Below are 17,596 nucleotides of genomic sequence, written 5' to 3' on the forward strand. Positions count from 1 at the left end.
ATGACCTCTTAAAAATGTACGCATGATTATAATTTAAAGGTCTGCGATGTTTTTTATCACAGATAAGATGATGTAAGTGCTTCGCTCCAGGCTGGAAACTGATGGACCCTGTAATACTCTGGTCACATTGACTTACCAGGAAACTTAACTGGACAGTACAAACTGATTTGAAGCTACAAGTTGTTGCAGTTTTCTGTTTTTTAGTTCTTATTGTGAACAGTTGCATTCCGGGGCTGTATCATGTTCTACTGGGATTTAGAAAAATAATCAAACTAGCATGAGTGTACAGAACCTTTACCATGGAAGGAATTCCTTCCAGTCCTGCACTGTATACTATAAATTTAAGCCGTTCTGTGCTTCATCTTGTGCTTTCAAATGTGAAAGAGTGAGAATAAACAACTCCACCTTGGCGACCGATTCTCCATGAAGTCATGAAAGGAATTTAGGATAATGCAAACCACCTGTGCTGTGATGTAGATCCAAAGGAGAGAAATAAAGAGCAACAAAGGCACTTAACGGAGGGAAAACATTTAGCCAGAGCTGCAGAGGTGGACACACACACACGTGCACACGTTCCAGAGCTGGAGCTGGGCTTGCCGCTCCATACATCACCATGATGAAGCGCTCGGATCAGAGCAGAGCCAATCTGTCCTTCATCAATGTGACAGCGGAAGCTGTCGCGAAGAAGGGCTCCCTGTCCCCCTGCTGCCCAAGCAAGGAGCGTGACATGGTGCAACACTCCCTTACACATCGCACTACCATTCCATCAATCCTGGAATGGGTGGTGAGAAGACAAAAAACGCAGCCCATCAGGGCAGACAGAGAAACACAAACACCTCAGCTGTGCTCCACTGCTCAACATGACATTAAAGGCCTAATTAAGGTGAACCGCAAGTGTCACTGCTAGTTTCCAACCTAGGTATTTGTCATTTTCACATCCAGTGAACACATTGTTTAATTAATAAGTGCATGTGTGCTCATCTGTGCACCCATGGGTCAGTGTCAGTGTTGGTGAGCTGCTATTGTCAGAGAGCAGAAAGTGATTATGCCACCAAAAACCTTGTCTAAAGTTGTTTCTGCTGAAAAGGTGCTGTTTTTACGATGCACTATTCAGATATGTGTTACACACGTGGCTTCATGACACACGGACACTCTGCTTGTACACATTAGAGCGTCAAACTAGAATCAAACTCAATTGAAAACAAAAATTAAAAACAAAATTAAAGTAAATACTTCATCTTATTGCTTCACTTCAGGGGGCTTTGGTGGCTGTTCCTGTAGTAAAATGATAGAATTACTAAAAAAAAAAAAAAAAAAAATTAATCTGTATATTATTTTTCAAGATACCCAAGAGTGTTTTTTTTTTTTTAAAGAGGAGGAGACAAAGTTAAAGCCCACAGGCCTAAATGAACAGGAAAGATTTCATGTTGTTCATGAAGATGCCCAAAGAAGAACCATCATGGATGTCTGACGAGAGAGCGTTCCAAAGAGTGGAGGCTTGAGCAATGGAGAATCTGTCTAAAAGTAGAGGTGCAGAAGAGCCAATCAGTACTTTTAGGTCAGGAAGAGGATTTTATAAAAGATGCAGGACCTGACCAGAAGCCAGTGACGGTGACTGAGAGAGGGGGTAATGTGCAGCCAGGGCTTGGTACGAGTGAGAATCCAAACAGTGGTGCACCAATCTGAATGGTTTAATTTAACATTTCCAAATCCAGGTTCTCAGTACCCAAAGTGCTGCACATTTTCCATTGTTCTCTGAACTAATCAGAGCAGATCAGCTCACTCAGCTGTGTTCAGCAAATCAACAGCTGCACAAGCAATGGAACACACCTTAGTTCAGGGACAAATGGAAAATGTATAGAACTTTGGATCCCATGGATCATGTCACAACCAAAACATTCAGTTTAAGGTAAGTGAGGGAACATCTTCTCGTACAGCGTGTCAGCACATCCACCATAGCACGGAACCGCCCTAGGTCCTCAATGGCAACCCCCCAGGCAGGCAGCCGGTCCATCCCCACTGCTCAAACGTAACGTTCTATCTACCAAAAATGCTTTTCCTCATAAAAATTACAATTTTCTCTGTGTGGTTGTGTGGGTGCAACACAGAACTCAGAATATCAAATAGTTAAATACGTAAAATGTTTCTGAGCACTTACACAGAAAAAAAAACAATGTATGGGGATAAATGTGGTGTTGATTAAAATGCATAGATACTCTGTATGTAATATACTCATTGTAGTATAACATATCCAATAGGTAGGCAGAGAGGATGCCCCCCACCCCCACTACCCTCAGGCTATATCTCCAACAATGGTAGCAAGAATCAAGTGTGCTGAAATGTAGATTTGACTGTAAAGTGTCCCTGGCACTTATCTACATAATAGAGGTTCATTTATGTCTGTGTGAAAAATGGTTAGATTTTCACATTTTGAGATGAGTACTTCAGTCATCGGCGACAATGACAAGGACGCCCTTAAACAAGGCGGTCGATGGTGTAGCAGATTTGAAAGCGTTTCAGCCTCTCACTTGCTTTATGACAGATACTTGCAATAAGCTGAGGATATGGTGCAGAGTGCAGTTAGCACATTAAAGCCTTTGCATAGTTAAACAAAAGCGACCCGCCGTGTGCCGCAAGTGATACATGTCAATCAACTCCACCATGTACCATGTGGGGCAAGTGTCTTGCCGCACCTCAAGAGAGGTTCTCAGAGTGTACGTGCACTCCAGTGCCCATCAATATTACATTGCGCTTCGGTTTCAAGCCCTGAGACTCACCCACTTTGATTCCTCACCTCCCTGTCTATGCTGTGTTCAAACTCTAGATGCTGGGAGGTTAGTGGAGTGAGGTTGATGTATCCCCTCATCATCCCCATGGAAGCCCCAGATTGCATGGCAACTTACTGAGGAGATCTTTATATGTATTTGTGTTAGAGGGGCAGATCCCTCTGCAGCCAAGTCAACCCCACAACAGTGAGAATAGATGATTATATTCCACAGCCTCAGTGGGGAAGAAGATGAGGCACCACTTTTATTCAGTTTTCAATCACACAGGAAAAGAAGTAATCGAGATCAGGGTGGAGCAAGAAAACTTTGGAGAAGTGTTGTAACATGTAACTTGTATTTTTGAAGACTATACAGCGAGTGATGAAACTAGCTCCATCAACCAATACAGGAGGGCGGCGCTTACATGATAAAGGCCACTGCAAGGGGACGGTCCTTGAGTTAGGCAAGAGTCGATTAAATCTGAGTGAAAAAAAACTTTAACTTTTTCCCTTTATTTAACATCAAAGAACCTTCCTTATGACATCACAGAGCTCTGTTAAGTGTCAGTGTGTCTAATTATTGTGTAATATGGTCGATGATCTTTGCATCAGGGAAGAACAATAAATTTGGAGGTACTTGGGGTACAATAAATAACTGGGGGGAAATGATTTACATGTGAGCTTTGTACCATTTAAAAAGTCTGCAACATTGACTATGAATTATGTTGTTATGTTCAGAAGTTTGCTTTTAATGTGTTTGTAAAAAAAAATGTAATGTCAAAACTTCAGGCAGAATATTATAGATCCTTAAGTCAGCTGTTGAACATTTCAAGATGAAATTATTAACCTACATTGGACTGGCGTCCTGTCCAGGAGAGTCATAGATTCTTATCAACTTCACACTATGGATACCAGGGCTAGTGACCAGCGCCAGTGGGCCTCAGGTCAGATTTTGGACTTTTTTTTTCTTTTGTTCTATATATGTGTAAGGAAACCTGACAGTAATTGGACCATGATTTGAACCATACCATGACTTGTTATTCACAATTAACTGAACAATTTGAAATTTTGAGTTGACCATCTGGTCTATTATCTAGGTAGTGATTGTAATCGATAGTTTAGTGTAGTCACTACAATGGCTTCTATGCTAGCTTGGCAAGTTAGAATGTAGCTGGCTTGAATATAGACCTGCTGAGCTTGTTTTCAAGCAAATCATTGATAACTAATAAAACTGCTACCTAGTTAAAGATTTTATTAACCCCTTAAGCCCTAGAGCCTATTTCACCAAAATCACATACCCATACATTCTGATTTATTTCTCAGCATGTACAAGGTCAAAATTGCAAAAGTTTGGATCAGCTAAAAGACGGGTCCTCTGGGATGTTATGGATGCAAAAAAAATTGAAAGTAAATAATACTTGGTAGGAGTAAATGATTTTTTTTTTTTCCCAAAAACTGAATTCCGATTTATGTCCTTATTTGTTTGGCATTTCAGCTGTGGTTAGTTGATATGTGATTGAAGTGGATACTTTTGTAGAGGAGACTTCGCTTGACATGTTGATGTATATAATAAGTGTATGTTGGTGTCAGCATTGGTTAGTTATGAGTGTTCAAATGTTCCAAAACTCTAGGGTTTAAGAGGTTAAATATTTTACACTGAGCAAATTTTTACACACAGCTGTTGCCAATGTGCTTGCTCAAGTGGAGCATCTTGAGATGACTCTATTGTAATTTGGCACTATATAAATAAACTGAACTGAAATGGAATTTATTCTTGCTAAGGTAACATGGGATTTGTTTGCTATATCCAGGGGTGCACATAACTGGTACTCATTGTGCTCATGTGTGCTAAACATCATTGATGGACAGTAGAGGGAAACACTTTTCCTACAACCCCAATTCCAATGAAGTTGGGATGTTGTGTGAAATGTAAATAAAAACAGAATACAATGATTTGCAAATCCTCTTCAACCTATATTCAATTGAATACACCACAAAGACAAGATAATAGCTGATAGACTTTTTTGTTTTTGTGCAAATATCTGCTCATTTTGAAATGGATGCCTGCAACACGTTTCAAAAACGTTTGGACAGGGGCGACAATGCTCAATGAACACCTGTTTGGAACATTCCACAGGTGAACAGGTTAATTGGAAACAGGTGAGTGTCATGATTGGGTATAATAGGAACATCCCCAAAAGGCTCAGCCGTTCACAATCAAAGATGGGGTGAGGATCACCACTTTGTGAACAACTGCGTGAAAAAATAGTCCAACAGTTTAAGAACAATGTTTCTCAATGTTCAATTGCAAGGAATTTATGGATTCCATCATCTACAGTCCATAATATAATCACACGATTCAGATAATCTGGAGAACTTTATACACGTAAGCGACAAGGCCGAAAACCAACATTGAATGCCCGTGACCTTCAATCCCTCAGGCGGCACTGCATTAAAAACCGACGTTGTGTAGAGGATCTTACACGTGGGCTCAGGAAAACTTCAAAAAACCATTGACAGTTAAAATAGTTTGTCGCTACATCTATAAGTGCAAGTTAAAACTCTACCATGCAAAGCGAAAGCCATACATCAACAACATCCAGAAACGCTGCCGCCTTCTCTGGGCCCGAGCTCATTTGAAATGGACAGATGCAAAGTGGAAAAGTGTGCTGTGGTCTGATGAGTCCACATTTCATATTGTTTTTGGAAATCATGGACGTCATGTCCTCCTGACAAAAGAGAAAAAAGACCATCCAGATTGTTACCAATGCAAAGTTCGAAAGCCAGCATCTGTGATGGTATGGGGGTGTGTTAGTGCCCATGACATAGGCAACTTACACATCTGTGATGGCACCATCAATGCTGAAAGGTACGTCCAGGTTTTGGAGCAACACATGCTCCAAAACCTCACTCTTTTCCTTCTTGCACAATCACGCAATTTTTAAGAACTACTCCACACAGATTTACCATAGAGTGCCATACTGTTTGTATTTCTTCATAACTGATGTAAATAAGGTCCAAGACATGTTCAGTGACTTGGAAATGTTCATGTATCCATCCCCTGACTTGTCTGAAGAAAAGTGGCAATAGCCAAGTGGTTAATGCACTTGGTTTCAGTGCGGAAGGTTTCCCGGTTCGAATCCCACCCCTACCACATTTCTCCATGTAATGTGGAGTTGCGTCAGGAAGGGCATCTGGCTTAAAATTTGTGCCAATTCAACATGCAGATCCACCTTGGATTTGCTGTGGCGACCCTGAGTACAAAACAAGGGAGCAGCCGAAGGGACTTACTATTTACAGGTAGTATACCAAAGTGGCCCATTACTTATGCATCCCATAATCTTGGCTTCAAGTTGTAGAGATTTGTGTTGAGTTTGAGTTTAAGGATGATAATTTTAGAAATTTTAATTTTTTGTAGTTTTTGTATTTGGAATGGCATAAACAAATTAAAATGTGTGAAACACGAAGGGCCCAGATACTTTTGGACTGAACTGTAACTATCATTTTTGGCGAGAATCACTCACTTGCTGATACAAGCATCAGATTTGGCATGAATATTCTTCATAAATCAATGTCTGAGAAAAAAGTGGAAGCCACTTGAGAGTACAATATGGCGGTCACATAGGGGTCAATGAAGAATTACACAGATGTCAAAATTTAAATATCCAATCATATTGTAAAATATACCGCATTATTTGTCTGATCATAAAGACTCCAAAAATGTATAGTATCTGTGACTGAATGGTATGGAGTTAAGGATGTAGAACCAGTAAAAATTGTGGCAAAGATCAGTTTCAGTTTGTACAGGGGTCAAAAGCTAAAGTTGCTCCATTTTTGGTTAAAAAAAAGTGATTAAATTATTGGTTAATAGGGTCTTAAAAAAGGAATAGTTTGCACCATATCTTGTGCTTAGTTATTATGTTGCAACGTAACATATATGTCATAGAATCCAATGGACACCACGGTCAAAACTATTCCATTTATTAATTCTATTAGCACAATCAATAATGGCCACCCATTGAAAATTCAAGTTGCTGGTCTGATTTTTCAAAAGAGTAATGTCTAAGGAGTATTTCTGCCAAATTCTGTGCTTGTATCAACATTTGAAAGAATGCTTTTTCAGTTATCTGTTGCACTAGGGTGGCTATGCTCACTAAACTGCTTTCCTCTGAAGATGGTTTCATTAAAGTGGAAAAATTCAGCAAAGGTAGTGTATAGCATTTGCTAAACCACAATTGTGACTTTAGCCATAATAATGGTGTTGGCTAGTTGTAATTACCTCTGTGACAATGCCTGCGCTGCAGACTGTGTGTGTAATGTTCAGTGTTACATTTATAAGAAAATAACAATGCTGAGAATACGAACACATCAGATTACAAATCTGCATGAAACTTGCAGAATGTTTTTGTTATGGTTTTGCTCGACTGATGCAGGAAAACAAGCAGTGAAATCTCCATAAACACAACATAAGCTTGGATCTGAAAGCCTGCAGTCAGAGTGTGTGAACCGAGCCACCAGGACACGTTTCAGCTTTGTGAGACAATGCCGCACTTTCTGCTGTCAGTTGGGATTGATAGGAAGACTTTGTCCTGTGGACATTAAAACCTTTTTGCTGGGATACGTCTTAATTATTCTGCATATTGTTTATTCCCCCGTGGACATAATTCACTGTGTCAAACTCAACGTGAAACTTTTACGGCTTCTAAGTACTTACAGCCATTACAGTATCCTTGAGTCAGTTACAACTATCTATAATAATATCCTTAAGTCTTTTGTGTTGCCATGCATTAATGATAGAAGTGTTTTCAGACTATCTTTATTGATCAGGCCATTCCCCTCTGTGACCAAATTCATTGCCAAACATGACAGAATCCCACATGCGGTAGGAGATGATGGGGAAAATGCAATGTGATGCAATGATCAAAGAAGGGTATGTAATATCATTTCCATAATCGTTAGGTTCCTCCATCGTCTGTCATGGATTTGGGAGTGTTTGATGCTTGGGCAGGTCTCTTAATTAGCCGCCCTCACCATCAGCTGTCTGCCGCCCCTTCTGTCTCACAAATTACAGTTTGTCGCCCTCGCTGTATTGCCAGAGGAGGAGAAGAGAGGAGGGGAAACATATCAGAGTGGTCCTTTCTGCACCATCTCACGTTCTAGTTTTAATCAGGAGGTGGGTGGGGGGCGGTTGTGGGTCTGTCGCTTGAGCATGTTTTTCATATGTGCAAATGTAATCCCACATTCTTATTCTGTGTTTGTGGGATGTACTGGCTCTTCTGCGGAGTGCTAATTCCCACTCGGGTGAAGCTGCCCTTCGACCCAGAGGCCTAAACACCCCCTTGTTGCCCTCCAATAAGCCCCTCGCTCCTCACTCATCATCTACTCTGTGTGTGTGTGTGTGTGTTTTTGAGAAGAAACTGATCTACTTTGTGTTAACGTGTCTTGCTGTGGATCCGGCAGAAGAGGTTAGCCTTCGGCGAGACCTTTCATTTCCATGCACTGCACACTCCATTAAAGGGACGGGAGAATAAGTAAATATACGGCACTCCTCGCTGTGGGATTTATATATACACCCTCTCCAAAGGGGGGGAAAAACATCCCACATGGATTACAGAAGATGGAAAGTAATGTTGAAATCCACGTTTGTGTGTGAATGGAGCTGCATTTGGAGCACTGTGTGTATCACTGCCGAATGAATAAAGCAGACCAGACGCAAGAGCTAACATGTATCCTTCTCTCCTGTCTCCTGCCCACCTTATCCTCGTGCTGATCACCCGCCTCTCAGTCCTCATTCGCCGCACGTCTTACTCTCCTTCGTTCACGGACCTCACTTCTCCACCGTCACCTCATTACTCAAATTAGGAGCCCCAGTAATCACCATGCTGAGCTCCTCTCAGACCCTTAACACACCTCACTCTCACTCACACTCAGCTCTCCTCATCCCTTTTAGCTCATGCCCTCGGTTCAGTAGCCAATCCGGCACAAGTGGCATGAATATTGCAGAAGTGGTGTGATGTCGGAGTGCCCTCTGGTTTTATTCCTTCACTGTGTGATTAGAGGAGGGGGAGGTTATGACACGTGGTGCATGTTGTGACTGATCTGAGGTGGATGTGAGATGGATGAGTGGAACTGATGACCAGTTCCAGTTACTAAAACGGGATTACGATAACCAGTATTGTGCAGATTATTTTAAAAATGACTGATTACCTCTTAATACATGTCCATATGTGTAACAAGTAGGGTTGCCACAAACGATTATTTTGATAATCAACGAGTCACCGATTATTTTTCTGATTAGTAAATTCAACTTATCACACCAGCATGCAGCTGTTAATTGTCTTTGAATATTGCTATTGTTTATTATATAATTTAATTAATTATTTATTTCACTATGTGTTATTGTTGACAATATTGTTATAATACATTGACACCAATAAAGCAAACTGAAATAGAGAGAGAGAGAGATAGACAGACCTTCTCAAAGATTGTATCATATTTCTTTTCCATCGTTGTGGTGAAGTGAGATCGGTCTCATGTCTGTCACCAACATGTTCAACATTGCTTCAGTCAGGATATTTGCTTGCTGAGGTGTGCATGTTGTTGACTTCATCCATGAAATCGTCCATTGACGAGGAACATATTTTTAGCACTGTAACGTAGCGCTATAAAACATTAGCATTATCACATTTCCTATAGAAACATGACATCGCTGTTATAACGTTACAGCAAACACATATGTATGCTAAGGCTAGTGAAATCGTCATCATTATTGTTCACATTTATGGCTATCGATATAATGAAATAACTCACTATAAACGTTAATGTTAGCAGCTAACTAGCTAATTAGTTTACCACGACAACTGTCCCTCTTCGTCAGAATCAGCCTCAGCAGGTTTCCTTCTCTGATGCTCCTGCATCACTGTTGTGCTGCCGTGGAAGGCAAGTTCTGCCTTGCAGATTTTGCATTGCACATTTTTCTCTTTAATTTTGTTAAAATGCTTTCAGACTTTTGAGCTTCACTGCCGGCTAGCCATGATATTGTTTGGGCATAACTTTTCTGGTGACATCAGGGCTGACCCGGATTACCACTACTGCACATGTGCACCAAAGACAGAAAGGCAACTGAAGATACAGCAGCAGGTTTGAGAGAAAAACAAAAGTTAAAAAAAAAACGATGACATTGATATAAGCCTTGCTTCTGGCTTCACCCTTTCGGCCACACGGGTTCTTTGTACATTGTTTCTTTTATGTTTTGTTATTGCCTTTGTTGTTGCTCAGCTGTGTGCCAGATAAATACATTCAAGTCATAATTTACATTGCATGGTGGTACTTCTTTGGAGATAAATTGTTGAAATGGCCATCCTGCATTTTCAGGTGTCACTTGAAATCAGAGTGATGGTGCAGTGGCACTAGAGAAGTGTTGTAATGGTGCATAGGTGCAGAGGTAATGGTGTAACATGAAGCAAGGAAAGTTTAGAAGTAATGTTAATTTTAAGTAATTGTATGGATATTCAGGCTACATAGTTCTTCGTTGTAATAGGTTACCGTTGCGAGACTTGAGCCCCTGTGTGATATCGCAGGATTTGACTACTTCCAGAGACATCCTGCTGTTGCGCAAGACAAGCACAGCATCACTTCACATGAAAAGATAATGTACTGTTGTATTTTTGGCTGTGGTCACCGAAGCAGTTGCAAAAAGTGCAGGGGTTTTTTTTTTCGGTTTACAGTGGAGAAGGGAAAACAAAGCAAATGGGAGAGGACGTGTCAGTAACTTTTAACGAGATTTAATGTGAATAATGATCACAGGGCTGTCCCCGGAAGTAGTTTTATCATGTCATATGCTCTTTCATTTAACCCCTTTATCGCCCCCCCCCCCTCAAATGAGATTGTGCTGCCCAATTATAACGCCCCACAGTTGCTTTTTTGGGGGCCTACTAATTGTGTAATGCTGTTACACAATCAGTGGTGGACTTGGTGGCCAACAAACCTAGCCTTTGGAAATTAAAGAATCAAGCTCGTTCTATGTTCAACATACATTGAGAGAGGCTTGGAGAGAAGGAAGAAAGGAAGAAGTGTCTTCTGACAGGTTGTGTTGTCTTGTGACTGTATAATATGGGTTTTAGGATACAACCTCTTGAAACATTCAGAAAATGAGGATTTATTTCCACGAATGTAGTAAATTTTGTCACAGGCATTTACTGCTCACCTTGTTCGATCATCTCCCTCATCCTCATTTTTTCATGACTAAATTCATGTAAAATCATTTCTGCATGGTTGAGTGAAGGTATGACCACAGTACAGGACTCTTAAAAAAAAAAAACAGCTATCAAACAATCAGAAAACAATAGTTTAGCAGTAGTTCACTTCTCTTACTTACTACATCTATCTATCTATCTATCTATCTATCTATCTATCTATCTATCTATCTATCTATCTATCTATCTATCTATCTATCTATCTATCTATCTATCTATCTATCTATCTATCTATCTATCTATCTATCTATCTATCTATCTATCCACCCATCCACTCACTAATTATGAGGTAATGTTCAGGTTAATCTAAAGCCTAGGAACATAGTGCAAACCTGACCATATCCAAGTTCTCAGTTCTGTTATTAACATATGTCTCTTGGATTTTCTTTCTGTTTTTGTAGGTTCTGGAGCGTCTTTTCCAGAAAGGTTTTAACGTGGCAGCATCTTGTGGAGGTGGTGTAGACTCCTCCCAGTTCAGTGAATACGTGTTGTGTCGGGAGGACCGGCGAAGTCTCTCCATCAACACGCCCATCAGGATAAAACAAGAACCCCTGGACTAGAGCACTCTGGGAGAGGGACTGCTACCCCACGCACCCTCCATCTTCTGACGCCACCCCACCCCATGACTCCACCCAATTCCGCACCCTCCCAACCCTAACAGGATTACATCCTCCTGAAATACCCCTGAGATCCCACTGAGAAATATACCTAAGTCTTAGCAGAGATTGTTATCTTCAGCATCTCTGCAGAACTCTTAAGGGGAATGTAGTACCAAACGCGGGAAAAAAGAAAAAAAAAAACACGCAACAGCAACAAGAGTTTTTGATTATGTTAAATAACACCCAAAGAATCTGAGAATCAACAAAAACAAGTGGGCTGCTGTTGAGCCCACTGACCAGTTGACTCTTCTCTCATTGTCTTACAGTTTGGTTTTTATCCCCTTATGAAGTTGTCAGAACCATTTTGGAAGGATTGCAACCCTCCACCTCCCTTCTTAAATCTCAGTCCACCCAATGATCTCCATGCGTGACAGACCATCTGACGTGGAGGAGGCCCAGCCCGGTGTAGGACAAGAAAACTTTGCAGATGAAACACTTTAAAGGATGATGGGAAGAAGACGTAATCCAGTCTCAACAGTCCCAGTTGACATGAACCCATGACCACCCGCCTTTATCCCTCCTCTCCCCACAGGCCTCACAGGCCAAAATCAGCAGCATTTACCAAATTTTGGATTTTTTTTCCCCTTCCTCTGTTGTTTGTAAAGTACATTGTACTTGCTCCTGTTGCTGTTCTTCTGACATGATATAAACAATTAATATTAATAGGATTATTTTTAATTTCTTTTTCTGCCCCTTTCTCCAACATGAAGGATCTATGAAAGTTGTATTCATTTATTAGGCCTCGAGAGCTTACGAGGGAGCATTTCTTGGCAGTAGCTGCAGAAGCTCAGATGTCTGCAGGCTATGTGGCTAAAGCGATCTGGTTGGCAAAGTATTCAGAGCCGAAAAAAGTCCCATTGTAGAAACAGGGATTTGAGAGAACCTGGATATTTTGACATTGTTTGTACAACAAAATGTGTTGCGTACATTTTGTTTTTAAAAATATGGTGCTCTGTAATTTTTGCTTATTAGCTTTGAATCATATTTGAAATTGGATTCTCCAACAGCAGCACAGATACATTTGTGAACGTTGGAAGCAATCGTGTGGAATTGCACAAGCTCTACATGTACTACAGTTTTGTTGTGGTAGAATGTTACTTGAGGACCAACGTGGAAAGTCGACGTTTACCAGTATGTCTCAGCAATCAACATGAGATGTACTCTAAATGCTTATCGTTTCTTTGCACTTAAACATTTTTCAGTGTTGAGCACAGCTAACCTAAAAGTTAGCTCTGATAACCACTAGCCCACTAACTGAAAATTTTTATAATGTTCAGATGAATCTTGCCGTGTATTTGAAGAATAAAAGCTAACTGTGATACGTTAGAGTCACAAACTGCTAAAACATTTAGTTGAAGCTACCGTTAACTGCCAATCACAAAATTGAATTCTATTAATTTTGCTTTACCTTGGGGTTTGTGTCTTTTTGGCTCTAAATCCCTGAAAAACAGACCTAAAGATCTAAAATTTTAATATGTTGAAGTGTAAACCTGGAGGTTCCCAACAAAGTTCATAGCAAGATCAAACGATGATCAACATGTATATAAACAATTAAATGAACGAATGAAATCAAACAGTACTTTCCATTTACCATACAGTTTACTCACACTACAGACAAGATTAAAAGAACAAAAAATAAAATTACACATGGAAAATAATAGATTAATGTATCTACCGTGGCTTGACCCCCTGCTCCTTCATCTCCTTACGTTACGGTCACATTAGCTACAAATGGTGACTAGTAGTTTGAAATTTGTCTCTTGCTGGATATTCTGGGGGCGTGGCCAGCTCATGGTTACTTGGCATTAATGTGTTCATTTAATGATGAAGGATCGAAAAACGCAACACTATCACTAGGAGGTTTTCCCCTCTATGCTTGTCTGTTTAATGGAACCCAAGTTTCCTTGATTTGTTTCAGTCCAGTGTCTTTCACAGTGACGCTCCTGTGTCGCTACTTAGTATGCTAACACATAAGATATGCTGTAAATCACTTCAGAAGTGTTACAAAAAGTCTTTTAAGAGTTAGAAGTGGTTATTTCTTGCTAACCTTTACAAAATATATGAGGGAAAATGCCAAACATTTTAGACAGATACAGCTGTTTCAGAGTGTTTTCCGCCATCTTGGATTCTTTTGTTCAAACAGTTGATGTGACGCTGCCATTTCACTCAGATTGGCAGTGGCTGTATCGCATCTCTCAGTATTTGCATGAAATAGGCTTCTCGTCTATTTTGGCCCCAACTAGCTGGTACCATAACGATTGGCCACTCTCACTGAAAATAAATAGCAAGGCGTCACTTTGCCTCTGTCGCTTGTAGTTAACGTGACTGTAGGGTTGAGATGATGCTTGTTGCCTTCATGCGATGTGTCAGTCTTGCGTACTGGATTAGTGTATAAACTCCAACGGGAGCAAAGATGTATGCTTTTGTATGCTGATGTATGCTTTTGACCGTTTTAAAAAATGTTAGCTGACTTAAAGTTAATTAAAATGAATTAGTGGAAGCTAACTAGTGAGCTAATGGTTTTCAAAGTTAGCTGGAAAGCTAAATCATGAACAAACAAACAAAAAATCAGTTAGCTTCGCTAATTAGCTTTTAGCTGAACTGTGCTCACCACTGACATTTTCCCTTCCCTGCACCTTTGATACTGAACCTAGCACTAAGTGTCAAATCAAACTGTTTCCTCATTTATTAAGAGATTGTGGCAAAAAAGTGCCAAAGCAGAAATGCCACCTATTTTGTTGTTTATAATGAGGTGCATAATAACGAGGTTTATAAAAGAAACAATGCATTTGTCAAAACCGTATGAAGGATACCATTGTCAACCCCCCCCACCCCTGCCTGCCGTTTTGACAGTTTTAAGAATAGCTCGCTATACCTTCCGACCAAGTTTGATTCTGAGAGCCAAAAGCTGTTTGTTCCAGTATTGTCACTTCTAAGCCAAGATTATTTCAACAGTTCTTCACATGTATGTGTGGCAGAAACCAAAGTGAACTGTCCTCGGAGCATCGGCGTGTTATTCACAAAGAGGCGAGTGGGCGGCATTTACACCATCCTGCTCTCATTCTTTTGGTCTCATTCTCAACATCTCTGGATCAAAGACAGAAACAAGAAAGGCCAAGTTTTCATGCTTTATATTTGTGTCTAACTTACAGATGCTGTTTCTTGCACTCCAACAGACTGATAAAAAAGAAGCTCATTCTGATTCTTGTGGGCGGTGGCAGTTGTGCGAGTTAAACTGGAGCTGTTTTTATAAACTCGTTGAAATGTGTTCATTAAAAATGGGCGGTAGTTCGTTTCTGTCTCTCTGGATGGCTGCTGATTAAACAAGGCCAAAGAGTGGATAAAGATGAGCTTGGTGTAGCTCCCAGCCCTCCCTCCATCTCACAATCAAGCTCATCTTTATTCTGACCTGCACCTTTGCATTCAGTCACCTCAAAGGGAATGGTCAACCACGCCTTTCATGTCCTCCCCCTTGTCGAAAGGCTTCTGGCTCAGTGGTGCCACTAGAAACGGGGTTCGCCCCCTGCTGCCGTGTCATCCTCATGCCCAGAGGTTTTGAAAATGCCCTCACTGGTTTACCACCATATCCAACCTCACGATGAGTCAAACCTCAGCCAGCTCCTCCCTGATGGTCTAGTACACAGTCTTGTGTTCATTAAATGTTGGCGGGGATTAAAAGAAAGGCATACATTTTGGAAAACTTCATAGATTAATGAATCAGAAAATGCTCAGTTCCATTTTCCTATGATGGAATTCTTACATTTTTTTTTTCCTAACCAGACGTCTTCACTCCTAGTTTACATACAATTACGATTCCAGTGGCTAACTGGAGATTTTTGAGGCAAGGAATTCAACCATCCCCTTTATAAATCAGAATAACTGTTCAATTGACAGAGCTACAGATGGCGATCTTGGACTTTTGATGTCTCTAACTGAATTTTTGGGGAATTGTCCTTACTGTAGCTCCAGGATGACCCAAGAACCTGATTGTGGGAGGCATTTTTTCAACAAACATAATCAGGTAGCGATATTTATAACAGATAAAAAAAAATACAGCAGTGTTGTTTCTGGTTCGGGTTGTATGTTAATGGTTGCTACTTTATATGTGGACTTGTATTTGAACCTCATGAGCAAAATACCTGAGCTTATTCAGCTTGGAGCAGAGCAACAGGGTCAAGCAACAACTGACTGGAAACTGTATGTACTCTGTGCGATGCGCAATAGAAAAGCACTTAGGTATCAGGATGTGCATCTCTCCCTTATAGAATATGTATCCAATATGTATCTCAATACAGGGGCGACAATACACTCACTAACTCATCTTCAACCACTTACTCCAATTAAGGGTCATAGGGGGCTGGAGCCTATTCCAACAGTCATAGGGCGTGAGGTGGGGTACACCCTGCACAGGATGCCAGTCTGTCACAGGGCCACATATAGACAAACAAACACTTTCACACCCGCACACACACCTACTGACAATTTATAATTTCCAATCCACCTAACCTGTGTGTCTTTGGATGTGGGAGGAAGACGGAGCACGCAAACATGAGGAGAACATGCAAACTCCACACAGAAAGGCCACAGGTGAGAACTGAACCCATGACCTTCTTGCTGTGAGATAGCAGTGCTAACCACTAAGCCACCATGCTGCCCGGCATACAATACAATTCAAGGATAATACCTTTGATTGCAGAGATGGAAAACTCCGGTTTCAGAAAGTAAAAGCCCTACCATGTGTTGCTTCTACCTGTGCACCTAAAACAGGTGATCTTAATAATTAGCTCATCCACCTGCTCAAAGAGTTAAACTAATTACAATCAGCTGGTTTATTAGGAAGATGGAACAAATATGTGGTTGGACTTTTACTTTCTGAACCAGTGTTTTCCACTTTTGTTTGATTGTGGAACTACTTGAACAAAACAGTTCTTTCGTTAATGTTGACATTCATTTACCAAGATAAATTAGATGATCCTACAGCAGTGTTACTTACCTTCAAATACATATTTCATCAAAGACCAGGAATTTTCAGGTTTTTACTACTGTGCTGCAGCACACTGGCTCTGCCTTTGCTCACCCTTTGTTGACCACTGATGGCAACACCACACACAGTAGAAGAAAGTGCAGCATAGAAGAAGCCAAGAAGAAGCCAGCTGTTTTTAACCTGTTAGAATAGCATAAATAGCACAGCATAACATTCACATTGTAAATCAGTATGACAATATTCACAAATGGTGAAATGAATGTAAAGTTCAACCAAGAACATTAACCCATTATGCCACTTATCACAATCAGACATGTTGAGTCTGAAGACATAGAAGTAGTAGTGATACAAGCTTAAATGATTAGTAATGCTAAACTCGAGCTATTACCCACTTTATAATACATTTAGACTGGTTCATGGGTCTGTGTATCAATGGAGCGACATCTGATTTCCATTTTGTTGTGCAGAGGTGATGTTTCGCTCCTGTTTGTTTGTCTGTTTTTAAACAGCCTGGAGCCCACAGATTTTCATTTATTGTTATGAAGTTTATACAGAGGGTTCATATCCTGATAGGCAAGAACTGATTAAATTTTCAAGGTCATAAATCAGAGCTCAAAGTCAGGAAAATTGGAAAAATCCCTACCCTTTAACATTGAAGGAATTTTCAAAAATTCATAACTGTTACAAAAGATTGAATTTCTTTCATATTTGAGAGTGTTATGTAAGATGGTATCCTTTATCAACTGAAATTGTTTGATCTGAATCTGATTTAGATTACAGATTTTGTGGCATTTCAATTTAACATTGAAAACCCCATTTAATGAATATTTTATTTACATTATATCTTCATCAAACGTGCCCAATTCGCTTACACATTTGAAAGTGAGGTGCAGAAGGGCACTCACTATCACCTGACAAAATTTAATCCGGATCG

At 40.4% G+C, this 17,596-nt stretch overlaps 1 protein-coding gene across 4 annotated transcripts in view; it reads left to right on the forward strand.

Moving 5' to 3' along the window:
• Positions 1 to 15,202, forward strand: part of LOC117524144 (BTB/POZ domain-containing protein kctd15) — a 97,807-nt gene extending 82,605 nt beyond the window's left edge. For all 4 annotated transcript variants that reach the window (XM_034185905.1, XM_034185896.1, XM_034185888.1 and 1 more), the window contains one exon: positions 11,421 to 15,202. In XM_034185905.1, coding sequence (XP_034041796.1) covers positions 11,421 to 11,579 — 159 coding nt within the window. In that variant the 3' untranslated portion in view covers positions 11,580 to 15,202. The remainder of the gene's footprint in view (positions 1 to 11,420) is intronic.
• Positions 15,203 to 17,596: the final 2,394 nt, after the last annotated feature.

This window comes from Thalassophryne amazonica, chromosome 2, assembly GCF_902500255.1.
Source record: "Thalassophryne amazonica chromosome 2, fThaAma1.1, whole genome shotgun sequence".
Lineage (NCBI taxonomy): Eukaryota > Metazoa > Chordata > Actinopteri > Batrachoidiformes > Batrachoididae > Thalassophryne > Thalassophryne amazonica.